Source organism: Haliotis asinina, chromosome 4, assembly GCF_037392515.1.
Source record: "Haliotis asinina isolate JCU_RB_2024 chromosome 4, JCU_Hal_asi_v2, whole genome shotgun sequence".
NCBI classification, from domain to species: Eukaryota; Metazoa; Mollusca; class Gastropoda; order Lepetellida; family Haliotidae; genus Haliotis; species Haliotis asinina.
In genome coordinates this window covers 76,020,090-76,043,792 of record NC_090283.1, presented here as the reverse complement: position 1 = coordinate 76,043,792, position 23,703 = coordinate 76,020,090, and the positions used below count along the sequence as shown (strand labels likewise).

Here is a 23,703-nt window from a genome sequence, read left to right as displayed (position 1 = left end):
CTATTCTTGAAAAAGTATGACTGGAGGATCCATAAAACAAGAAATAAAATTGGTCTTGACCTAAAACATTTTTAAAAAGTCCCTGGATTTGTAATTTACTTTCAGAATCACCTTAATGTAAAGCAACGGCAGATGTTCTTAAGATACATTACATATGTGAAGAGTATGTTTGTGCCACATGTGATTGGTAAATATTAGTTGTAGGTTATTCTCAATGAAACGCTGTAACTGTAGTGCCAAGATACCATCAGGTTGAAACTTACATTGTCTTCCAGTGCATGAACGTTCGGAGTCTGGATCGCGAGCATCCAGACTCTGAACAAACCACCAAAAAGAGAAGATCTCTAGAACTAGGGTGGATCTTTGAGCTACATACGTTCCAACCGCAAGGACTCAACAATAGGATTTTTTGCCTGAAATATCAACCTTTCAGACGTTCTTATTTTACTGCACTTTAGAAGACTATCTCAAACACAGCCACAACACTCTTGATTGAGAACAGTTCTTAGGAAAGCGGCCAGGGGATACTCATCTCCATTTATCCATTCAAACTTAGAGCTGCTGTATTAGTTGGCTGTGATAACACAGATTTTATGTTCCATCATAAAAACACAACCAACCTCTGTCTCTTCTGAAGGTACCACTTATCGCCCTTGAGAGATTTTACCAAATGGACCAGATTGAATATCGCTGAGCAACACAAAAAACAGCAACAGAAGACATGTTTTCAGGAACACTTGGTTTAGTAGATGCCCTTAGTTACTGTGTCTCTACCAATAAATAATCAACCTCAGTCAGTTGTGATCTATGAAGAGAAGTTGTCCTTAATATCCAACAGTTCTGCCAGGGCAATCATTCCTCTGATTCTCGCAGGGACAGGCAGCTTCTTCACAGCCAATTTAACATTTTTACCCAACAACGCCCGACAAGAAAATATTAGCAAATTAAGTAGGGTATCTGGACAAGAAGCCTTTGTCAGAAGCCAGTGAAACATTTCTGGATTCTGTTGAAGTGTCTTCGGCAGTGGAGCCTTGTCAAACAAATATGGTTTGTGGTATTTCTTGTATCCTGCAGAAATAAGAATTTTGGCAATATCAAGATGCCCTTCCATTATTGCCAGCTCAAATGGATCGACTGTGTACTCCTTGTTCTCACGTCGCTTGTAGATCAGACCAGGGATATCTGTGCGGACGTTCCACTCCAGTAGTGTCTTCAAAGACAGGATGTCATTTTTGCTGGTGGATATCAGGAGACTGGATACTCCCATTACAGCTGAAAAACAGACACCAGCTTCACCATACAATTTCACCATAATCCAACACATTTCTAACTACATATGTGTGAATATTACCACAGTAAGTCTGGAGAGTTTTGTGCCATGAAGTTATTGCATGTGGCTAACATCAGCCTAAGCTGCATAAAAAAAACCCTACCAAATGTGCATATAATACTGAGTAGTGGCAAGCAGTCAATCCAGTGTCACTCAGTGTTTTCTAACTGTAGATACATGTGTTGTTACAGCTGGCATAGATACACCTTGATTGTACTGCCAGAGTGTGTCATTCACAGTAGTGAGCAATTGAATGACTTTAGTTTCATGCTGCATTCAGCAACATTTCAGCAATATTTCACAATATGATGGAGGTCTGCAAATAATTGAGTCCAGACCAGTGATCAACAGCATGAACATTAATCTACGCAACTGGGATACAATGACATGTGGCAACAAAGTTAGCGAACCTGACCACATGATCCCATTAGTCGCCTCTTACAACAAGCATGGGAAACTGATCCCCTATTCTAACCTAGATATGTCTCCTGTCAGAGAACACAACCTGCCCTTTGTAATTTCCCTAACAGGTAAACTGTACAGACCTAAAGTGATCATGTAATGTCACTTACTTGTCTTGTTATGATTGACAATGTTTTTACATTGAGTTGCCACAATCTAAGTGAGACACACAGAATATTTCACTAAATATTTCACTGACCTATCCACACCCTAAAGCATACTCAAATTGCTATACTGTTACCAAGTTAAGGGATCACTTCAAAGTACGAAGAGGCTTTGACTGTAACAGTTCAGAGCAAAACTGTACTTTATTACACAATACATGGGAGCAGAGACACCTCTATTTCTTAATTAACAGGGGCTACTCACATGTAAGATTTCCATCAGCACCGTTCGTTAGGAAAAGTCTTAGCAATGGCTCGGCTTTCAGGTTTGCAGCAGTCAACATGGGATTGCAGTACTCGCATATGTTGAGGTTCAGGTCGACTCCAGCTTGTATCATCATTACAATGATCGTCATGACATCATCTGGAATGAAGGGCACCCCTTGGACGTTTCTGACCCACTCAGTCATCACGTTGGTGAGAGCTGTGCGGCCGGTACCATCAAGAGAATTCATGTCAGCTCCACTCTCAAGCAACATCTCCACCACCTTGATGTTCCGCCTAATTGCAGCATTCTGGGAACAGAACAGATGACATAAAGTATCAAGAAATTTTCTTATATCTATATAACCTTCAATATTTATCAGATTTTAAAATATAAGGTTTTGACTATTTCCAGTATGAACCATTTCTCAATATTCGTTTGTGTCCCTTGTCCCAGAATTAAACCCTAGAGATGATATGTAAACGTGTCACATGTCAATACCCAACATTCAGGTACACAGGTAAATATTTACTCCTTGGAAAATGTATTGCAGTATACTAGTAATGTGGAGTCCTCGACTTTGGTGAATTAGACTGCATCTCTTTGTCAACACCTCTATGCTGGTATTTTTAAATTGACACTAATGTGATTACTGGTAGTTGTGATATATTAACCCTATCAAAATAGTCAAAACATGCCCAGAAATATATTTTGTTTTTGTTTTAATGAACATAATAAATGACACACCAGCTGCTGACTTGTTAGTGTATTCATTACCCAACATTCATATTCATTACCCAGTGTCTGTGATATCTATGACAAAATGTGACATATATCTGTAAAACAGTCGAAAAATGCAAATAAATACTGAGTATACAGTTTGGTGACATTAAGCCAGCCCCCAAAACAGCAAATCACTAAATCAGATGGATTAGTAGTGTAGAATGGTAAACTGACATTAGTGGTACTCATTGTCTTCAAAGATCAATTGTTTTGTGGATCCCTTTTTCACATGCCTTAAGTACACATAAAGATTATGTAGCATGTTTCTATGACAGACTGCATAGGTCAATGTATTATAGAGCAAAATCTTCAACTGTTCTATATCAAATTAAAGACTGATGCAGAAATAAAACATCAGGGTTGGAAATGAAGGGATCAAGCTGCATGAGAGAAGGGGGTTGAGACAAGACGGTTCATGCACTGACTTGCATGCACTTCTTGCATGTGTACATGAAATGTTTTCAAAACTGGGTTAAGGTTACAGAGACATTCATTGACTTAACTGCAGCATACTTTACTTACAATCTCACATAAACTTATATAAAAACAGGAGAGAAACATAATAAGCATGATGAACGTTTACAAACCTCAGGAAAATTGTGTTTTGTTACACGCTTATGACACCTCCCTAGAGTTCAACAATGCATCAGGCATGCACCACTGCAGTTGAAAGCAATGCTGCATATGTTACCATGACTACACACAGGTTACTAGATGGGTGATGATGAAGATGACTGACAGCATGTATGGCAGTGGAGATTTAGATATCTGAAACACAAAACATGCAACCAATTAGTTCTTGTTAGTAGAATAGACTTTCTATATGCCAGACATGCTGCTGTAGTCTGTGTGTAATAGTTTTTTCAACATACGTTTTCTTGAGTATATGTGAGTGAACAAGAATAGAATGCACGTCTATTTGGTTACACACTTGTCCATGGTATGTCATACCCAAATTATTACTGTGTTATTTGTTCAGACTTAATTCTTTTTACACCCTGAAATGTGTGACATTTGTTACAAAGCCTACCACAAAGATGGGAGGGATACTGTGCCAATGTGGAATGACTACACTTGTTCAGTGAGGGTGTTTAGTTTTATGCTGCACTCAGCAATATTCCAGCTATATGGTGGCGGTCCGTAAATAATCGAGTCTGGACCAAACAATCCAGTAATCAACAGCATGAGCATCGATCTGTGTGTCAACCAAGTCAGCGAGCCTTACCACCCGATCCTGCTAGTCGCCTCTTACAACAAACATAGTCACCTTTTTTGGCAAGCATGGATTGCTGAAGGCCTATTCTATCCTGGACCTTCACAATTACAAGTCTACACTTGCTCAGAGTAGAGAGACTGTGTTAATTAAATTCACCATCAAAGGGGGCAAACTGCACAGCAATAGACAAAATATGTAAAATGTGAAACTGGGACTGAATTAAATCTTGTATTTTTCAAATGAAAATAAACTTTGAATGGCATATTGAACAGATACACATAAATACAATTTATAAAATTATAGATTTAGCTTCTTTCTTTTTAAAAACTTATGTATATTTACTTACATTTAATAGATGTATATAAGTACTTACACATCCACCTAACAGAGGAGTAGCAACACATTCCAAAACATTGTGTTTCTCAAAATAGAAAAGTTGATATTCTTAACTTCATGCCTTTATTAAAAATACTACTCTTGTAATTTTGATGGTTACCAAAAACAAATATCATGTGCATTCTCTTTCCAAAATGAAGAGAGAAAGTAAAAAATCTACATCAAAGTTTCTTACAAAACAAGTGTTTGGATTACATGATATCATTAACTTGAAAGATCAGAGCTCTTATAATAACAGCTGTCAAATCTTAAGTGGGACAAGAGAAGTCTCCAGGAATAGCAGTATCATAAACAAAACACAAGAAAACTGATTATTATCAAAACCCACATGCATGATGATGGGGCAGATAAACCCAGAAACACTATCATGGCAAAGTGGGATTTCGTCCCAGGACCAGGCTCACACACTCAAGGGAGGTAACTCTGCACAGCAAATGGCAGCATTCAAAACAATGGGCCACAAGATTAAATTAAATTGTTACCCATGAAACCAACTCTCAGAATGCCTTATTGGTAGTGTGGTGACATAAAATCATGTTAAAATCTAATTAAATCTGAAACATATACTGGAGGAAGACTGATACTGTTGAAATGTCAGTTGACATAATGGAAAAATATATCTTACACGTCATACTTTGTTGATGCCAATCTATCTTATTCCTAAATAATGGAGCTTTTTTTGATAGAAATAGCATGGTCTAGGGAAAATCTCAATGGCAACTGAGGTCTCATCCTCAATATCTCTGGGGTGTACGTTTCAATAAGTCTTCACTAGAACCTAAATGCACCTTTATGGGTCAGCCCATCTACTGGGAAAATGAGCGCATGAATCACAACTAGCTTTTGCTTCTTAAATTATCTAACCTATTAAATTTGGTAAACACAAACCATGCACAGGTTCTCTGAAAGCGGTTACTAAAAAGGCATTCTTGCATATATTTTTTTAAAGTTTCGAAAATGTCAATTTGTATGATTTTCCTCAAATTTAAGTTCCATTTGCGGACAAGCCCTTGCAGCTGCGCCCACAATCTGTTGACACTTGCAAGATTGGTTGCAATGGCGGCTTAGCTGATTGGCTTCTGTGAGCAAAGGGAGGTAAAATTAGGGTTTAGAGGAGACTTGTTGGAACGAACACTCTTGAGATATTGAGGAAGCTGAAATCTATGTATGATATAAAATTGGGCAATAGTGATCAGTTGTACCAAAGTGATACAAATATACTTATTTATATGTCATGGTAGAAACTGTGATCTCTGTAGAGATTCTTGAAGCCTGGATGAGGGTGAATTTCTTATAAGACTGTTGATATCTACATGCTGCAGTGATGAAAAACAATCTTTGCGCACATCAACCACCTGCTCTGGACCAAAGGTGTTTCTCAGAAAACCACACACTATGATGCTTAAAGCCTATGATGGGTAAATGACCGGCCAGATATATCTTAGGGTATGGTACTGTCTAGGTGGGAAATAGTAGGTAAGGAATTGACTTGGTGAGGACACAGTGAACAATTACACCAGTCAGTTACTCGTCAAAACAGTGACATTTATATCACAAAACTCCCTACTGTGACACATTGCTTTATGTATATAATTCTACAATATATGAAAATTAATTCTGCTTTTCTAAATATTCACTTGCTTACACAAGTGTAGAATTGCAATTTATACTAGGAGGATCAGATCTGAGCTTCTGATGGTAGAGATAGCGGTGAACAGTAGCGACTCCGGTCACAATCTCTAGCCTGACATACGTAGAGTAAACATAGAAATTAATACCAATTTAGTCTCAGCTTCCACATTTATACTGACCAGGTTTCTCATGGCCTACTTCTTTACATGAAATCAATGAATGAATACCATGTACTTTTTCACCGGGCATAACACATGCATAATCTTCTGCATACACAATAGAGGGTTGTTCTGTTTTTAAAAATCTGTATAGCTGATTCAGATATCTGGAAATTCATTTATCTGGACAGTATTTGAGACAGTGCAGCAGGTTTAAAAATAAACACTTGTCTGACAAAGTACAATCTACCTACCACATGCCTTACCCCTAATACCAGGTATATGCTTAATTAGGCTTAACTAAACATTCACGGCTCAAATCTCATTCATTTCTCTTACATCTACAAATACGTGCACTGTATTAATACTATTATTTCAACCAATCCACCAACTTCAACAGAACTTAACACACCTGCAAAGCTGTCCTCTTACATCTCCTGTCTCGTATGTTCAAGTCTGCCCCACCTTCAATCAACACACGGGCAGTTTCTACACAGTCTTCCAAGTCTCTGTCACAGATGGCTCGGCTCAAGGCTGTGTTCCCATCCATCATCTGTCGATTAACATTGGCTCCATACTTCAGCAACACTCTGATGCCTTCAACATACCCAATCTCAGCTGCCGAGTGCAAAGCTGACTTCCCATGACTGTCTGAATCATCGATAATATCACGATTCTTCTTCAACAATAGTTCTGCAACATCAGCATGTCTGGAAGCAACTGAGTACATAAGTGGAGATTGTCCCCATTTATCTCGCACAAACATGGAAGCTTTGTTGTCAATCAAGAGTTTCACACAATCATATCTTCCCTTTTCGCAGGCTACATGTAGAAGTGACTTTGTGCTGATGTTTTGATCATCAAAATAAAACTCGTCTAAATTTCTGCCCTCATCAATGAGACCCTGTAGTTTCACCAGATCATTTTCTTCTACAACATAGTACAGACGAGAATCAGGCGCTTCAAACATCATCGTGACAGATTTTTCAGAGACCAACGATGATGCTGTTTTGTTGTCTGTAAAGTAGAACAAACATACTGAATTATTATTAGTTTCATTAAGATCCTGGGCCTAGATTTTTTAAGCTCCCTTAGTGCTAAGACAGTCGTAAGTTAAAGTTAATGTATAGCACTTCTTAGTGCTAAGAGAGCTTTGAAAATCTAGGCACTGTTCTTAAAACGATTCACCACTACGTCTTAGCATATGGGAGTTACAATTATCTTAGTGCTAACAGAGACCACACAATATTATAAGAACAAGGTAACTATAGCGGTGTAGTGTAACTGCCTTGTGTCTATGCTCAAGTATGGGAATTACAATCACCTTAGCAGTAAGTTCCCTCTGTGGAAACCCGTGGGCAACAAACCCAAGACTTCATTCAAGCACTGGAATCATGATCATCTCAGAGCAAAGATCAAGCTCAGTTAGGTTCTTATTGTTTTTTCTGTAAACATTGATAGTATTATGACAAACAAAGTTTTCAAAATACGTGAAGTCTGTCTCTGAACATTGCAACACAACAGAAGCTGAAAAATGGTAACAGAAATTGTCCACAATGATTTTAAGGAGTATGTTTAATGCCATACTTAACAGTAAATACCCTGTCAAGAGGCCAGTTGAAGCCCATTTTCTAGTGTCCCCCGCCGTGATATCTCTGGAATATTGCTAAAAGCGGCGTAAAACCAAACTCACTAAAGAGGCCTGTAAATGGACCAGACAATCAAGTGATGAGCAAGGATCTAGATTGTCAAGGTACAATGACACATCAAGTGACAAAGCCCGCCTATCTGATCAGCTTGTCTCTTATAAACTCAATGTTGCCAGTGATTATTTCCAAAATTTCATAAAAAAATGCACAATAATATTTATTCAATAGAGCAATGCACATAAATGTAGTCAGTTTAAATTGCATCTGTCTGGCCAAAAATGTTGTGAACATTTAATATGTAATATCTGTGAAGGAAAAATGTAGAAAATCTAGTCTACCCACAGGACTGGCTGGTCAAATTATTTACCAGTCCTGCCAAAATCTACCCTCCAAATATAAATAAAACACCATTTCAAGACTTAAAACTGGTTTGTTTCATTTTAAGCTTATCGTTTAATATGCACACACACAGTTTGGACTGTTAAATCTCTGCTAGTGAAATCATCTGGTTACAACATTAAGGAACTAGTCTTCAGACAAGTCTTCAATAGTCATAGTCTGAATCTGCATCCTTGCCAGTTGTGTCATTGGTTTGCTAAAACTGACTCGACATGAGGACAGACTAGATTTTTTTAACTCGTCCTCCACAAAATTCTACCGTCTCAGACATTGGGACGGACTGTCTTTCCTGCACTGATAATATACTACTGACAAGAAATAAGGGAACTAATGAAATAATAGCGAATTTGAAACTGCTTTAAATATCCACTAAATCAATTTTAGGCGACAAGTTCAATATCTCGTGTGTCCACCATGTTGGGCAACACATTCACGGCACCTTGATGGCATGCAGTTAATCAATTTCCGGATGGTTGCCCGTGGTATTGCCTGCCATTCCTCTTGGAGAGCTGCACCAAGCTGGGCCAGGTTGGCGGGTCCTGGGTCCCTGGCGTACACCCTTCGACCAAGAACGTCCCAGAGATGTTCAATTGGGGACGGGTCTGGGGACTTAGAGGGCCAGTCCAATGTCTGGATACCTTCTTGTCGGAGATAAGTGGAGACAATTCAGGCCCGATGTGGTCTGGCATTATCATCTTGGAATACAAAATTTCGGCCGATTGCTCTAGCCAATGGAGCCACAAGAGGACGCAATATTTGGTCAACGTATCGCTGACCAGTCATGGCTCCGTTAATGATGACCAAATCTGATCGTCTGTCATGTGTAATCCCACCCCAAACCATGACACTACCAGCTCCATATCAATCATGGTCAAGAATTGCTGCTCTGGCATATCGCTCCCCGCTCCGACACCAACAACGTTTTCTGCCATCTGTGAATCGTAGGCAAAACCTTGACTCATCAGAGAACATGGTGTAACGCCAGTGGCGCATAGCCCATGCCTGATGCTGCCTAGCCCATGCCAATCTTTGGCGCTTATGGTGAGCTGAAAGAGTGACACCCTTAAATGGCCGTCTTGCTTTCAGGTTTTGAACGGTTGAGGTTGAAATGCGTCTTCCAGTGAGTGTGCGGAATTCTCTATTGATGGCAGGGGCCGATTTAAACCTATCGCATAGAGCAATTAACGTAATGAGACGATCCTGTCGTGGTGTCATTGATTTTGGTCTACCACGCCCAGGTCTTGTTGCAACCCCACCCATTTGACGGTACTTATCCCACAGGCGTGAAATTACACATTTTGATTTACCCATCTGCCGGGCAACTTCACATAATGATGTCCCCCCTCTATCATCCCCACAATTCTCCATTTTGTTGCTTCACCGAGATACTGCCTCGGAGGCATTTCTGTCAGTAAGTGTCAATCTCTATTGCATTAGTGATTGCGACTTCTCCAGCACATTTACAGGAGTTAACTTCTGTATGCACGTGTAGCGCGTGCTGGGCATGCATTATGCGAAATTCCATTGTCATTGGATGTTGCTTTTCGGAGATACGCCACGATAACGGACCCTGTCACAGTCAAAGTCATCTACATTCAATTTCTTGTTTCCCTTATTGTCTGTCGGTAGTATATATAATATCCCACTTGTTGGTTTTGTTGCTATATCATATGAAAATAGTTATGGCTATGGAAACAGTGTCAAGAATGCATGGCAGTGAAATAACAATAAATAATATATCAAAAGAAAACGTTTTTTACTTTTTTTCCCCTATTTTTCAAACCACAGTTGCACATGTTCCAACATGCAGGGTAGAGATCAAGTCAAGTAACAATGACAGTACAAAATAAATCAGTCTTTGAACAGATTGAGACATGCTGACCAGAATTTGTAAAAAGCTTTAACTTTAGAACTTAACATAGCTGCACATTTGGTTAAATTGTTGTTTTATATATATTTACTCTGCATTAATTATTTAACAAAATTTAATTGAAAATGTATTTGCAAAATGTGAATTTCTTTTCATTTCAAAGGCATAACTAAAAATCCTAGTCTTTCATCTCTCAACTTCAGATTCAAGAAGGAGAAAGATACTTGTACACTTTTGTCTGTTAACTTGTATCTAACTGCATACTCTATAGGCAGAATATACAGAGATTATCAATAGTTATGAGTCTTGATAGTGCAATTATTTTTCTGACATTAAATCTGAGGTGTATGCTCAGTGTTATTGATATTTCTATGTTCATCATAAAGATTTTGCAAAATAAATATGTCACCTCTGAATGTAAAGTATACTCTTCGCAAAAAACGTAACCTGGCCAGTATGTTAATGAAAGGTTACTAAAATATCATATAAATACATAACCTTTAGTGACTGTCAACTGATTTATCTGATAGTATTGATAATGTAGCACGGCGTGGAGCCATCCTACAGATGACATCCTTACCTTGTCAACTTTGGTCACGTGGACAAGGCATCTGACTTCGGATCAGGTCTATGGTTCAAATCCCAATATGGGACCTGGAAATGTTACGGTCGCTACACTGGCGCCCAACAACTTTGAGCAAAGTAAGTTTCACTACCCTGCTGTGCGGCCTGGGACATGCCTTCTTCTGACATAGGAGTATGTAGCAAGGCGTGGAGTCATCCCACTGATGACATCCTTACCTTGTCATGTGGACAAGGTGTCTGTCCGACTTTGGATCAGAATTTCCATAGTTCAAATCCTGGCACGGGACTTGGAATTTTCATGGCCAGCAGAGTAACATCCCCTGAACACAACCACCCACAGAAACAACATGCATGAATGTGCAAAACATTTCACACTTGTAGTCTCAGATCAGTTAAAATCTACCTGTAAATTGTAATCACTCCTCTGGTAAAACGAGCAGGTTATAACTTTATTTTTATGGACGATAATGCTCGAGAGAGGGTAGTAATGATGTCAAAACAAAAAACACATATATGGACTGGCCTGAAAGGTCACCTGATCTAAATCCCACAGAACATGCTTGGGATATTATTGTTTATGAACTCCATGTTCAGTCCTAGAGTCCGGATGAACTTAAGCAGGCTTTACTGAGAGAATGGCAAAACATTCCACAACAGCAACTTTAAAGGCTCATTTGGTCCGTGCAAAGACATGTAGAAGCTTGCATTCGTGCTCATGATGGTCATATCATATGCGTTACTGAACACTGCCTAAAACTGACTTGAATTTTAATGTTAACACTTTGCTCCATCAGTACAGCACGTTTTGCACTTCTGTTTCACTGGTACATGCTTTTGATGATTTGTAAGTTTGTCATTACTCAATACCATTTTATTTCATTTTGTTAATTGTGTGTACAAATGTTTCACCTTTATATTGCATCATTCCATCATGTGCAATTTCAATAAATGAAAATTTAATGAGACTAAATATTTGTCTTGCTTAACTCTCTGTGAGGAGTACAGATTATTTATGTGAAAATCTTGGCTATTCAAAGGTCACATGCAACCAAAAAATCAAACATAACTAAAACATAGCTATCACTTATTTGTGATATACAAAATGAACTGCTGATTAAGAAAAACAAATATACAAAATTATAAGCATATAATCGCAAATCAAAAGTGCAATATTTTGTACCTGGGTTTACCTCAGTCGAAATGAAGAAGCCATGATACCAAACCCACTCAGAGCCGGTGGGTGTGCACTCAAGTGTAACACAGCTTTTTCATTGGCCACTGGTTCATTTGCCGATACGTTTAGCCGGGTCTTTGTTTATGGCGTATAAACCTGATAGGTGTTTACTGCATATATTCGGTGACTGAAGTTGTGCATTGCATATTGTCATTAGCAGACAGACAGGCATACATGTAAGTGTCAATAAACCAGACATTCAGTTTCCAAAGAGTAATGAGTTGTGTAACGAGTAGATTATTTACTTGTTTGTGTACACAACCAAGATTAGACTACTGCCCATGACATCATACTCCGCACAGGTATACTGTTCGAGTTCCGCAAACCTATTCACTGTACATAGCTGTTGCAACCACTTTTTCCCCCAGTGCTGGGGGAAAATTAGAAAATCGTTTGAACTCTGATTTCATAGGCTCTTTCTCATTGCATTTTTTTTCAACTTTATAGGTTGAATTGGCATTTTTGATGACTTGTTTCAGCAAGTGCACACTGAAAGGTATCACAATCTGCAAAGTTGTGTTTTACGTTGCATGTGACCTTTAAGATTGCCTTGTGAAAATAAATGGTGATTGATGACAAAACCTAGACAATATCTTGAACGCTTTTACCACTAAACTACCCCAACACCCTTGGCAGGTAAGAAAATGTTAAACACGACTCTCATTTACACTCTATCAGGTGGTTATTGAGCATTCGGACCTTTACTATTTCTTGAAACCATGTATTCTGCATCATCAACATCATAAAATATAATAATTATCTATAATCAATTACATGGTTCAAGTAGAACAACAGGAATTTCCCAAGGATTCCAAGGAATACAAAGCATACATACTTTGTTCTGTTGTAGATAAAATTCATTGAAACTGCGAAGTGAAAAACTTAAATTAAGAGAATTTGAACTGCTGTATGCTCCAAATATTGGCAGGTGAACTCCCGAACTGAAAGTGCTTTATGGTTCAACTTCTTTATTATACAAGGTCACAGTGACAGTGACTTTGTATAATAAAGAAGTTGAACCATAAAGCACTTTTAGTTTGATTCCTCCAACTTCTAAATGCCTTTGAAACAACTGGTGAACTCCCGGTCTCAATAAATCCATGTATGTACAGTAATATAAGTGACAGCTTAGTACAAGGTGAGACCTCCTACCTGAGTTGTATGGACAGTCATCATCTATTGTTGGGCAGTCAACATATTGTACAGTTACCATGGTAAATGAATAACTGAAGATGAAAGTGGTTAGGTGCCCTTCAATTTACTTTCAGTTCAATCTGATGTGTTCTCATTATATCTTTAAAACAACAAAGCATATGCTGAGGGACATCTCCTTTTTGTGATTAGCGGGATAGCTTCATAAACGTTTGGTTTCGGTCAGGGACTCTTTGGAAACTATTGCGCACAATTTTTTGACCATCTTAAAATATTGTCCGTTTTGAGTAGGCTTTCCCAAAATCATGCAAATGCATATATTCCTTTTGTTTCATTAAGCAAAACTAATCCTAAACAACCCTACAACAGCAAAATACAACTCATGATAGTGTTGCACAATGGTCTACCTTTCTGTACTATGTCGCTTCCCTGTTCCACCAAGGCTAAATTACTTATATTGATAAACAAAACAAAAACAAAACAGAAAAAACACCCTTGAACTGACCTGCCCCGTTTAATTATGCTCTCGTGGAGCTATTCATTAACGCCTCAAACACACTTGATTCTCAAAACAAACATAGATCTAAGGTGCAAGTCCCGCTTGAAACAAACTACTAGTATTTTGCAACCAAGAGCTCAGCTAAACATGTCACAAACATTGGTCAAGGCTAGCCTATCGATAAGTCATGTGAACATTTTCCATTTTGGTAAACATTTCCAACATTGACAGTTTTCGGATTTACTAAGACAGTCATTAACATTTCAACTAGTTGCGTTGTGACGCCTTCGATGCAACCGTCCATGGTGAAATAAATTAACCGACAACACAGTGTAGACTAGCAATACCTACGTTGTCAGTCTCTGCATTCCTCGCAAATATTCCGTAGCAGACAGCCGAAAATAATGGACCAATCGGGAGCAAGCAAGTGCAACACTTCCGCCTGTATGCGCAGGTGCGCGATGTTATTCACATACTTTCCTTACAACTAATAGATTAGTAATATGTGGGAGAAAATTATTTTGTATGAACCCATGAAACGCATCAAATGTCAGTCATTCATATCACTTAAACCAGTATGATAAGTAAAGAATCCGTGTTTCTCTCTAACAGGAGGATTCTCCGAATGAACTAGCATGCATCTGATCCTTAACAAGCATAATGTTCATTTGAATAAAACGGTGAAAGATCATATATGACGCTAATTTGTTTGAAACGGAACTTAATAGCTAGATGTAGTCTCACGAAAGGTTAAATAAAACTTGTGTATAATTTAGGATCTATAGATGACCATAACAATACTTTGTAGTTGAAGGAGTTGTGGGGTTAATTGTATCCGGCAGTAACCGAAAGCGAGGCTCCGAACGTGGCGACGGGTTTACGGTATATTGGTGTATATCGGTATTTCTTTCACACAGGTGTCTCCCCACCATAAAAGATTAACTTTTCTCATCTTTGTCAAACTTGGGGAGGAAAAGATGAGTTCCTCAGGCGAATTTGGTAATCCCCTTCGGAAATTCAAGCTAGTTTTCCTCGGTGAACAGAGTGGTAAGTCTTGGCATCGCCTGAATCACGTCACTGGTTACAACACGTAAAAAAATCATGATCTTGATAATTTATTTCAACCACACTTTCATATAATATTATTGTTTTAGTAACATATCTACAACAGATTATATGTGGACATCAAATACCGTTGGTGAATGGCGGTGAATCAGTAGACATTCCTGTGTAAAATGGCTTATTTCGTTCAATATTTATCGTGTTTGATCCTTCTTTGAAATGCCAATAAATAGCCCCTCCCTTTTTCGTATATTCAATGTTGATGCATTTTATACCAATGTTTGTATCTGTTTCCATACACATTTTATTCTGTTGATTATTCCTCGTGTAAAATTTGTGAAACGAGATGAAATGTATTAAGAAGCATCATTACATATTTTGACAGCTTGGTATTGCCATGTCACACAAGTGTCCTACACTTTGCATGAATCATTGTCAAAATTTAGCCACACACCTCATATGATCCAGTTTTGTGAAACTATCAGGTGCAATTACCAATGCCAATCTTAATTCAGACATTTTAATGTTACTGAATATTCATGATCAATGCAAGTTCACCATGACTACTAAATTAGGTCAACCAGTACTTAGGTGTCTAGGAATTTTATGTATTTAATAGCCTTTATAGCCTGCTGGGTCAGACTGAACTTTCTTCAGTAAAAATGTTGAGTATGTATTCATAAAACTACATGCATGAACACATTCATTCATTATCAAAGATATGATACTGCATTGATGTGGTCTTGATGAGATACAGATATGATGAAAATAATTATGCCGACACACTATGAAGATACATATTTAAAGCTAAGTGATATTTAGGAAAATGGAAATGATTTGCATGAGATAATTAAATAAATCAGTCTTGTATAATTTCAAATCTCATTTCAGGCACTTAGAGATAGTCTTTATCACAAGAATGCCTTTTGTGAGATGCTTAAAATGTGATGATTAAGCATTTCATTGAGTGTCAATGTTGACACAAAGGATTTCAGGACATGCAAATATTGTATATTAATACATGTCGTGACACTTGTATGAGATGTTTGGTGGGCATTTAGAAGTTGGTTGGGTAATACAAGACACTTGATATGGATGGGCAACGTCTTTATTGTTTGACCACGTTTCTGCGTTGTTTATTCCTTGCAATGTTTGCTTTCTACGAATTCTATTATAAACTTTATTATAAATGTTTATAGCCAGTTTACTGCAATTTAAACTATTAATGTACATCAGACATAGCTAATTCCATACACAGTATTACACTCACAACACATACAAACAGCACATACACAACAGACACACAAAGATCAGCTGTAAGGTAATTGTAATTTTTGGCAGTAGATAGGACAGATTATTATTGCAAAATTTGTGAATATTATAACTGAAGTGTGTTAAACAGTTCAAAACAGACTTGTGTTTCTAGTCATGCTAACTGGAATGGCATCTGACATCGAAGTGAGGATGAGATTCCTTCAAGTGTTTCCTTCAACCAGACACAGAAGAGTCTGTTACCAATAATTTTCTATAGTCTCTTTGCAGTGAAAACATACCAGTGAATTTCACTTTAAACAAAAAAAGTAAATCTGATAAAGTTAAATTTAGATGGTGAATCCTCAGAAATTTACCTTGCCAACTGCGCATTTAAATCTCGGAATTTTATTCAACTTACATTAAAAGTTGTCTAACAAACGATTATAGATTCCTATCGCTATTTTTGGTTTGTATTACAAGGGGGTAAGCACACTAGTTAGAATGGTGAGACAAATGCATGTGTGGTACGTGATGAGCAGTATTTAATTTAATTTTCATACCCTCCTTGTAGTGCAAATATATAAAGCAATTTGAAACGATAATCATTTGGTAAACAAGTTTTAACCGATGAGATTTAAATGCTCAGTTAGCATGGTAAAATTATGAGGATCTGCAATTTTAATTTCACATTGATATGTTTTCACTGCAAACAGACTATACAGCACAGACTAAGAGGAAACATACATTTTGTATACACCTAGTGCAGAAAGCATATCTGTATTTATTATGAATAAAGACATGGAATGATGTGGCTGCCCAAGTGTATCTGCTTGGTGTAATGATCTAAACTTATACTAGAATTAAGAAATACAGTTCATTCTACCACCATACAGTTAGTTCTATCACCATGTATAGTGTAATAAAGCACACATTCGCCCTGAATTATTATAGTTAAAGCACGAGGACACTTGCATAATAGTTCGGGGCGAAAGTGTGCTTTATTACACTATACATGGTGGTAGAACTACAGAAAAGTTCACTTATAGCGTACACGCTTACAACGAATTGCCAGTTACAACAAACAAATTCAGAAGTCTCGACTGCTTTCCTATATATTGTTATGAATTAATTACCGTATACACCGAACACTGATAGTACGAATGCTCTGTTACAACAAACAAATTGACAGGTCCCTCTGTGATATTTCACGCGTTGATTGATATGTTTACAGCGAACAGCTGATCCGAATCCACTCGCGTGTCATCTCACGCGTCACCAATTAGCTTGTGAAAACAAACAGGCTTCCTCAGATGGGATCAAGGGGATAATAAAATAAACTTACCTGTGAACTTTTATCATTTATTTAATCTTGTTAATCTTGTTAACATTGTCAAGGCATAAATAGCGATCTGGGAAGTCATTCTTTCAAGTCAGCATGGAAGGCTTGTCACGGAAACGTAAACTCTAGATCTCAACACAAAATACCAGATCATCCAAGCTGTAGATGCAGGCGGTAAATCCAAGACTGACATTGCAGCAGAATTTAAAATTCCCAAGTCCACATTAAGCACCATACTTAAAGACAAGGAGTTGCAGTCAGCCGAATGTGGAAGCAGTCGGAAGAGAATTCGAGTTTCCAATTTTGAAGATGTTGAGAAAGCTCTCTTTGAAATGTTCCGTTGTTTGTCTTTGATGATATTAATAATTGTATGCAAGCTCTGGAATCTATTCAAATGTCTGCTCGTGTTCAAACTAAAATTACCGATTTTGTTAAAGACGCATAATAAAATACATGATCAATGATAAAATGAATGATCCATGACAATTTTATGTTTTTCGGTTTTGTCTTAATTTATTTTCTGTGTGAACACGAACATTCCCGAATCGCTTAGAACGAACTTCGCTTTGAGTTCGTTATAAATGAATATTACTGTAACTGTATTTCTTTTCTAAGATGCCGTATTTAATAATTTCTAAGCCTAATTTCAATTAATCTATGGCAGTAAACAAACAAGGGTGTCTGTGACCTAAATTAAGAATTCTCACTCAGGGCTAACTGACGCGGTGGTTTTTTTTAAGGTGTCAGCCCCCTACATTAAGACAAACGTTACTAGAAAAACAAATGATGAACAGTTGGGTGACAGTTTATGTTCGGGGTATATATCTTCTCTAGATCATTTTAATCTTTCACCGACGCATCTTAGAAGTGAAAACATGATATTCATGTTGTCCCATATGGTTTACAATAGTCACCTATATACACTGGAATCTATCTAAACCAGCATTAAGTGGGACTCAAGAAATAATCCGGGGTTTGACAATGTACCAGATTGTAGAACAGGTGATGAATGTACAAGCCACAGACGTGACTGAGATTTTTTTTATGCCAGTGTTGACAAGTTGCTGATTGCACAGATGCCTGTTTTGACAGCTTCCACTATATTTTATCCCTTTTTATATAACAATGCAGAACTGTTAAGCATGAATGTACACTGTCTTTTCACTGTTTATCATTTGTTCTACTGATAAAATGTTTCTTAACTTAGAAATGAAGTGCAAACAAATCAGTATAAGTACACAACAGTTATCCCTGAACACTTATTATTCTTTTGGGTCACTAACAGTATTTTTCTGCTTGTAAGGTTTTCGTCAGAGCAACTGTAAGTATAACCACCCGAGTACCCACCACATGCATAAGGATTTGAACTTAATATGTCTTAATTGCTTACTGTGCTCAAATGATAGCAAGAACATTTTTAGATCAGTCAGTTGTTTAAAACTGAAGTGTGTAGTATTTATGAAATAGACGACCAGGAAGACTGGTTAATCACACAATAAAACACAGCAGGCAGAATCAACTATAAGGAGCAGATCCCCAAGTGGTTGAGTGTTCCTGCAGTGTTCTATTGTACGATAAACAGTTAAAATCAGACATTTATTTCTTTTTAGAGATCATCACTACTGTTTACATAACACAAATTACAAAACATACTGCCTTTCAACATATTTAGCCATATCTATATAACCTGATGTATCATGAATATCACCCTATCTCACAATGCTGGACATATTTGTTTCAAAGCCAGTGGAGTTTGCATTTTCTTAATTATTGTCACAATTTTCAAGTCAAATATCTGCAAATCTTGTCCACATACTGAATGGCATGTGTTGTCCACTTCAGGATGTGATTGTTCAACCATTACATTTATCTCGGTTGCCCAGCTACGTCTGTTTGGAGCAGCTTACTGCCCTCAGATCTCTCTCGGATATGTATGAATAATGTTGCTCACATGAAAAAGTACCATGTCTTTACAAATGCACTAACTAGTGTTATGTGGCATTTCATCATGTCAAAATCAGGCTGTTCTTCGAACTGTAATATCTGGGAAAACATTATGTTTATGAGCGCTCTTTTATGTTGATAAAAAAGATATGTTCTGATTGTTGAGGAAATTCTTTAAATTTGCATTAAATACAATTTAATCGATTCTCTATGTAAAAATGAAACATTCTTCGTGAAATATGTCTAATCTCAGTTGCCTTTTGACAATTCGGCATGAGAATGTATTATCAGTATGATGACGTGACCCATGCTTGGGTCAGTAATGCCCATGACAGTGATTCTTCATCCCATGTGAGGAACATGGGCCTTTCAGAAAATTGCAGGCAGGACTCCTGCCATTGTCATATTAGCTCTTGACATCTGTGTTGACCAGTTCAAAAAAGCAGATGTAAAATGAATTTGATTCTATTGGTTTCTGATATCTAAGGTTTGTTTTATATTCATCAGTATTTTTGGAGGATGATCTTGTTCCTACAGGGGCATTGGGATAGCCAAGTGCTTAAACATTAAGTGTCGGCTTGTCACTTCGAAGACACAGGTTCTATTCCCCACATGGGTACAGTGTGTGAAGCCCATTTCTGGTGGCAACTGGAATATTGCCTAATGCTAATATTGCGACATAAAACAAAACTCAGTCAGTCAGTCAGTCAGTCTTGCACATACATGTTCTAGTTTGTCAGTGTTTTGGGGTTTATTTCATTTATCATGTTATGTATGTCTACAAACTACTTTGTACATATCAGCAACAGATAATATCTAGCTTGTTAGAACATTACCTGTTATGTATTACCTGTTATTTATGTTAATGTTGCTATTGGTGTATCTGTATGATGCCTTGTATTTTATCACTGTGGATTTTGTTGGTGTGTATTAGGGCTGCAATGAATACACTATGTGGTAAATATAATATATATCAGAAATATTGGGTAACAAATACAAATTATTATTGACAAATACAATATTGTAGTTAAGGGATTGATGCTCAATATGGAAACCCCATGTTGGCTGTTGGCTAACCAGTGATCTGACATGAAACTCAAATTTGGTATGTAACACATTATTGGTTATAGTCCAGAGTACCATGTGCAGCCTTTGCAAACTTACATTGCTTACACTACTGCAAGGATAGTACATATTTCATTCTTGCATATCTCATTTTGAAGAAGGACATATGGGCTCAAGTAAAACATTCTCCATTTAAAAACTTTAAATATTCATTCATATTCGGTTCTGGTGACCGCAAATAATGAATTGAATTTACAAAGGGCCACTGTTGGATTCACGGAATATGCAAGTGTTTCATAGCAGCATTAGCTTGTTTAGTCATTCTACAGCGAATCTACTGATGCAAATGTGATACATGTATTGAATATGAATATCTCGTACCTTAACAGGCAGTCAGTAGATGTATGATTCAATACATTCAATGAGACAATATCAAAAGAAAATTCTTGACTTATTTTGGTCATATTGACTGTTGTAATTTCTCACTTTAATGACCTGTGGTCACATTACTGATTACTGTCAGCTTCAGTGCACATGATATATGATGGTGTTGACAGTTAACCATCCTGGCTTGGACATATTTCATTTTTCTTATGTCATTTTTATAAAGAACACCTAAGTGCAAGTGAAAACACTCATTTTAATAATATTTATTGTAATGAATATTCAGTTGTCATGTGAGTGAATAATAAATTGAATTAATGAAAGGATACTGTTTGATTCATGACTATGCCCAAGGACATGCACCTAAAATGTATGAAGGATGCATTGACTCAGGAATATAATAGTTCAGATCACGTTAAGAGGAGGGATCAGTTGAGTCCATTTTCTGTACCCAAAGTGTTGACTTTTTGAACCTGGAATGCTCTCAGGATTGTTTTATGCATTTTATTATTGTCACATTCCCTTTCATTAGCTTACTGGGCAGTGGGAGAGCCTAGTGGTTAAAGTGTTCCCTTTTCATGCCAAAGACCCTGGTTCGATTCCCCACATGGATGGAATGTGTGAAGCCCATTTCTGGTGCCGCCTGCCATGATACTGCTAGAATGTTGTTAAAATCAGCATAAAACTAAACTCCTTCACTGATTCAGTCACTTACTGGGCAACTGAACTGCTAATCTCAGTTCATATGATTTATATTTCACGCAAGTTCCGGAGACCTTTGCATTTGAATTCCTTATTTTAATATATTTTTTTTCAATGTATTCTTTGACAGTATGGTTACCGATAAAGTAAAGTAACTGAAATGCTTTGGTTCATTGTCCTGAATGCATATTGCAGTCACCATAGTTACAGTAACTTGAATGATGAGACAAGATTTACCAATGTTAAACACATAATAACAGGAATATTCAGGATTCAAAATTAACGCTTCAAGGTAGCAAATTCATTACTTAAAATTGTATGTGGTAGTCAGTCTTGTTGACTTAGTTGAGACATGTCATAGGTTCTCAGCTGTGCAGATTGATACTCATGCTGTTGATCACTGGATTGTCTGGACTCGATTATCTACAGACCACCGTGATATGCCTGGAATATTGCTGAGTGCGGCATAAGACTAAACTCACTCACTCACTCGCTCGCTCACTACATATGTATACAAGTAATTATTCTGTTGAATCCTAAATATGAATTCAGCTGATCCATTGAATTTGTAATTTTAATAATTTTGAAATTATGATCATAAATATGATGAAAGGACTTTCTTCAATTCCAGAAACTGTGGAAATCTAGACTTGGATAAATTTGTTTCAGGGTCTGTATGACAGACTGCCTGGTAATATCCCTAGCTTAATATTCAGCTAAATCTTTGTTGAGTCCATCAGTAAGGAATTATGTATGTAAAACTCATATTGTAGGGCTTAATGACTGAATATAAAAAATGTCTAGACTTTAAACTGAAACCATCTTTGATTCATTGACCATGAGCCAGATGGAGAATTGCGAAAACCAAAATTTCAATGGAGAAGTTGTTAAGATGGGGGTTCTGTCTGGCCATGGGGGATGTCAGCTGCTTCACATCCATGTCCCAGGGGCAGTTAGAAAAGGGGACCATTATTGATGACATTTTCAGGAAGCAACGTTAGTCTGCACAATGTATTCAGCACCAGACTGGCAGCTAATTAGCGTGTATTCACTGTATATCATGGACTTGCATCACTCACTGATGTAGAGGGTAATGTGTCATCTACTGTGGAAATTAGCATTTTGCAGAAACAGGAAATGCATGTTTGTAAAAAGTTACTGAAACACAGGAACCCTCAATGGATCTCTTGTAGACGTGCTTTGAGATGAGTGTAAATTTCAATCACATTGCATTTCCGTGTAACCATGGTTACCCTGTCTTCATGACATAGGACAATGTGTATTACATCAGCCACTTGTTTACTGTGCAAGGATAAGACTGCTCATTCTACTTTGATATTGCTGTAATATTGCAATCTCAAGTTTTAAAGACTGACAGCAATCTCACAGAGTATTAGAATGCAATGTACTACATTATACCACCATCCAGGTATGATATAAGATTTGTCTTGCAGTAGATATCAAACTAAATAATAAACGTGATTATTTCTCAGTTTGGTGGTTGTTGCCTCAATCACAGGCAAACTGTAGCGCAATTAGGGTTGTGCAGCATAGAGAATATGACCAGTCTTCTTATATGCAAGCGAAGTGAGCAAAGGTTGGCAACACACTTCCCTCGCTTTGTTTCAAAAAATATTTTTCGTGTCAAAATAAAATATCGCTACCATCAAAGGTACACTCCCATTTCCTCACTAGGTTTTGCTCTCAGATTTCCAACCCTATGTTTCATGATTACTCACGTGAAGTATGTTTCATTCAATATTTTAAGCGCCACTTGTATTCAGATCGTTCTTCGCCTCTATTACCCCTTCCAGCTTCTGGTTCAACGGAGTGAAGGAACAAGAATAAGCACAAATTAAATAGAAATACCATATTGCATAATTTTATCATGAACCTGTTGGAATTTATCTGTCTCAACTGTCGTCGTTATTGTTAGATTTTTTTGTAACATTTATTCTACAATAAAACGCTTCAGTGTAGTTGTCGTATCAAGTAGGGGAGGTAAATCTTTATGTATTCCATACGGAATAATCACCTATTCCTTCAGAGAGTAACCATATATTTGTCTTCTCTTGTTCTTTGCCTTGATGATGCTGAAAAATGTTGATAACCATCAACAAATCAACTCCTCCATTTTTATCATATTAATGTCATCCTGCTATTTACATTGACATTAATTGCTGTTTAATGTTGGAGACAGCTCATACCATCCAGAAATT

The 23,703-nt window shown here is 37.3% G+C and overlaps 2 protein-coding genes across 3 annotated transcripts in view; one reads left to right on the top strand and one right to left on the bottom strand.

The window, feature by feature from the left end:
* Positions 1–724: 724 nt before the first annotated feature.
* Positions 725–14,131, bottom strand: LOC137282733 (ankyrin repeat domain-containing protein 50-like). Its single transcript, XM_067814517.1, has 4 exons — positions 14,086–14,131; positions 6,759–7,363; positions 2,162–2,471; positions 725–1,272 (listed from the first exon to the last, which is right to left on the bottom strand). The coding sequence occupies exons 2-4, from the start codon at positions 7,317–7,319 to the stop codon at positions 806–808; spliced, it is 1,338 nt and encodes a 445-aa protein (XP_067670618.1). The 5' UTR covers positions 7,320–7,363; positions 14,086–14,131; the 3' UTR covers positions 725–805.
* Positions 14,132–14,580: 449 nt separating this feature from the next.
* Positions 14,581–23,703, top strand: part of LOC137281894 (ras-related protein Rab6) — a 51,213-nt gene continuing 42,090 nt past the window's right edge. For both annotated transcript variants that reach the window (XM_067813597.1, XM_067813596.1), the window contains exon 1: positions 14,581–14,781. In XM_067813597.1, the coding sequence (XP_067669698.1) occupies positions 14,712–14,781 (70 nt within the window). In that variant the 5' untranslated portion in view covers positions 14,581–14,711. The remainder of the gene's footprint in view (positions 14,782–23,703) is intronic.

Excerpts from the sequence above, each read along its gene's own strand:
- LOC137282733 (XM_067814517.1), bottom strand. The coding sequence starts at position 7,319 with ATGATGTTTGAAGCGCCTGATTCTCGTCTGTACTATGTTGTAGAAGAA. Across the intron at positions 2,472-6,758 it reads GTAAGAGGACAGCTTTGCAG|AATGCTGCAATTAGGCGGAA; the intron begins GTGTGTTAAGTT and ends TTCTGTTCCCAG. Across the intron at positions 1,273-2,161 it reads TGCTGATGGAAATCTTACAT|CTGTAATGGGAGTATCCAGT; the intron begins GTGAGTAGCCCC and ends TCTGTTTTTCAG.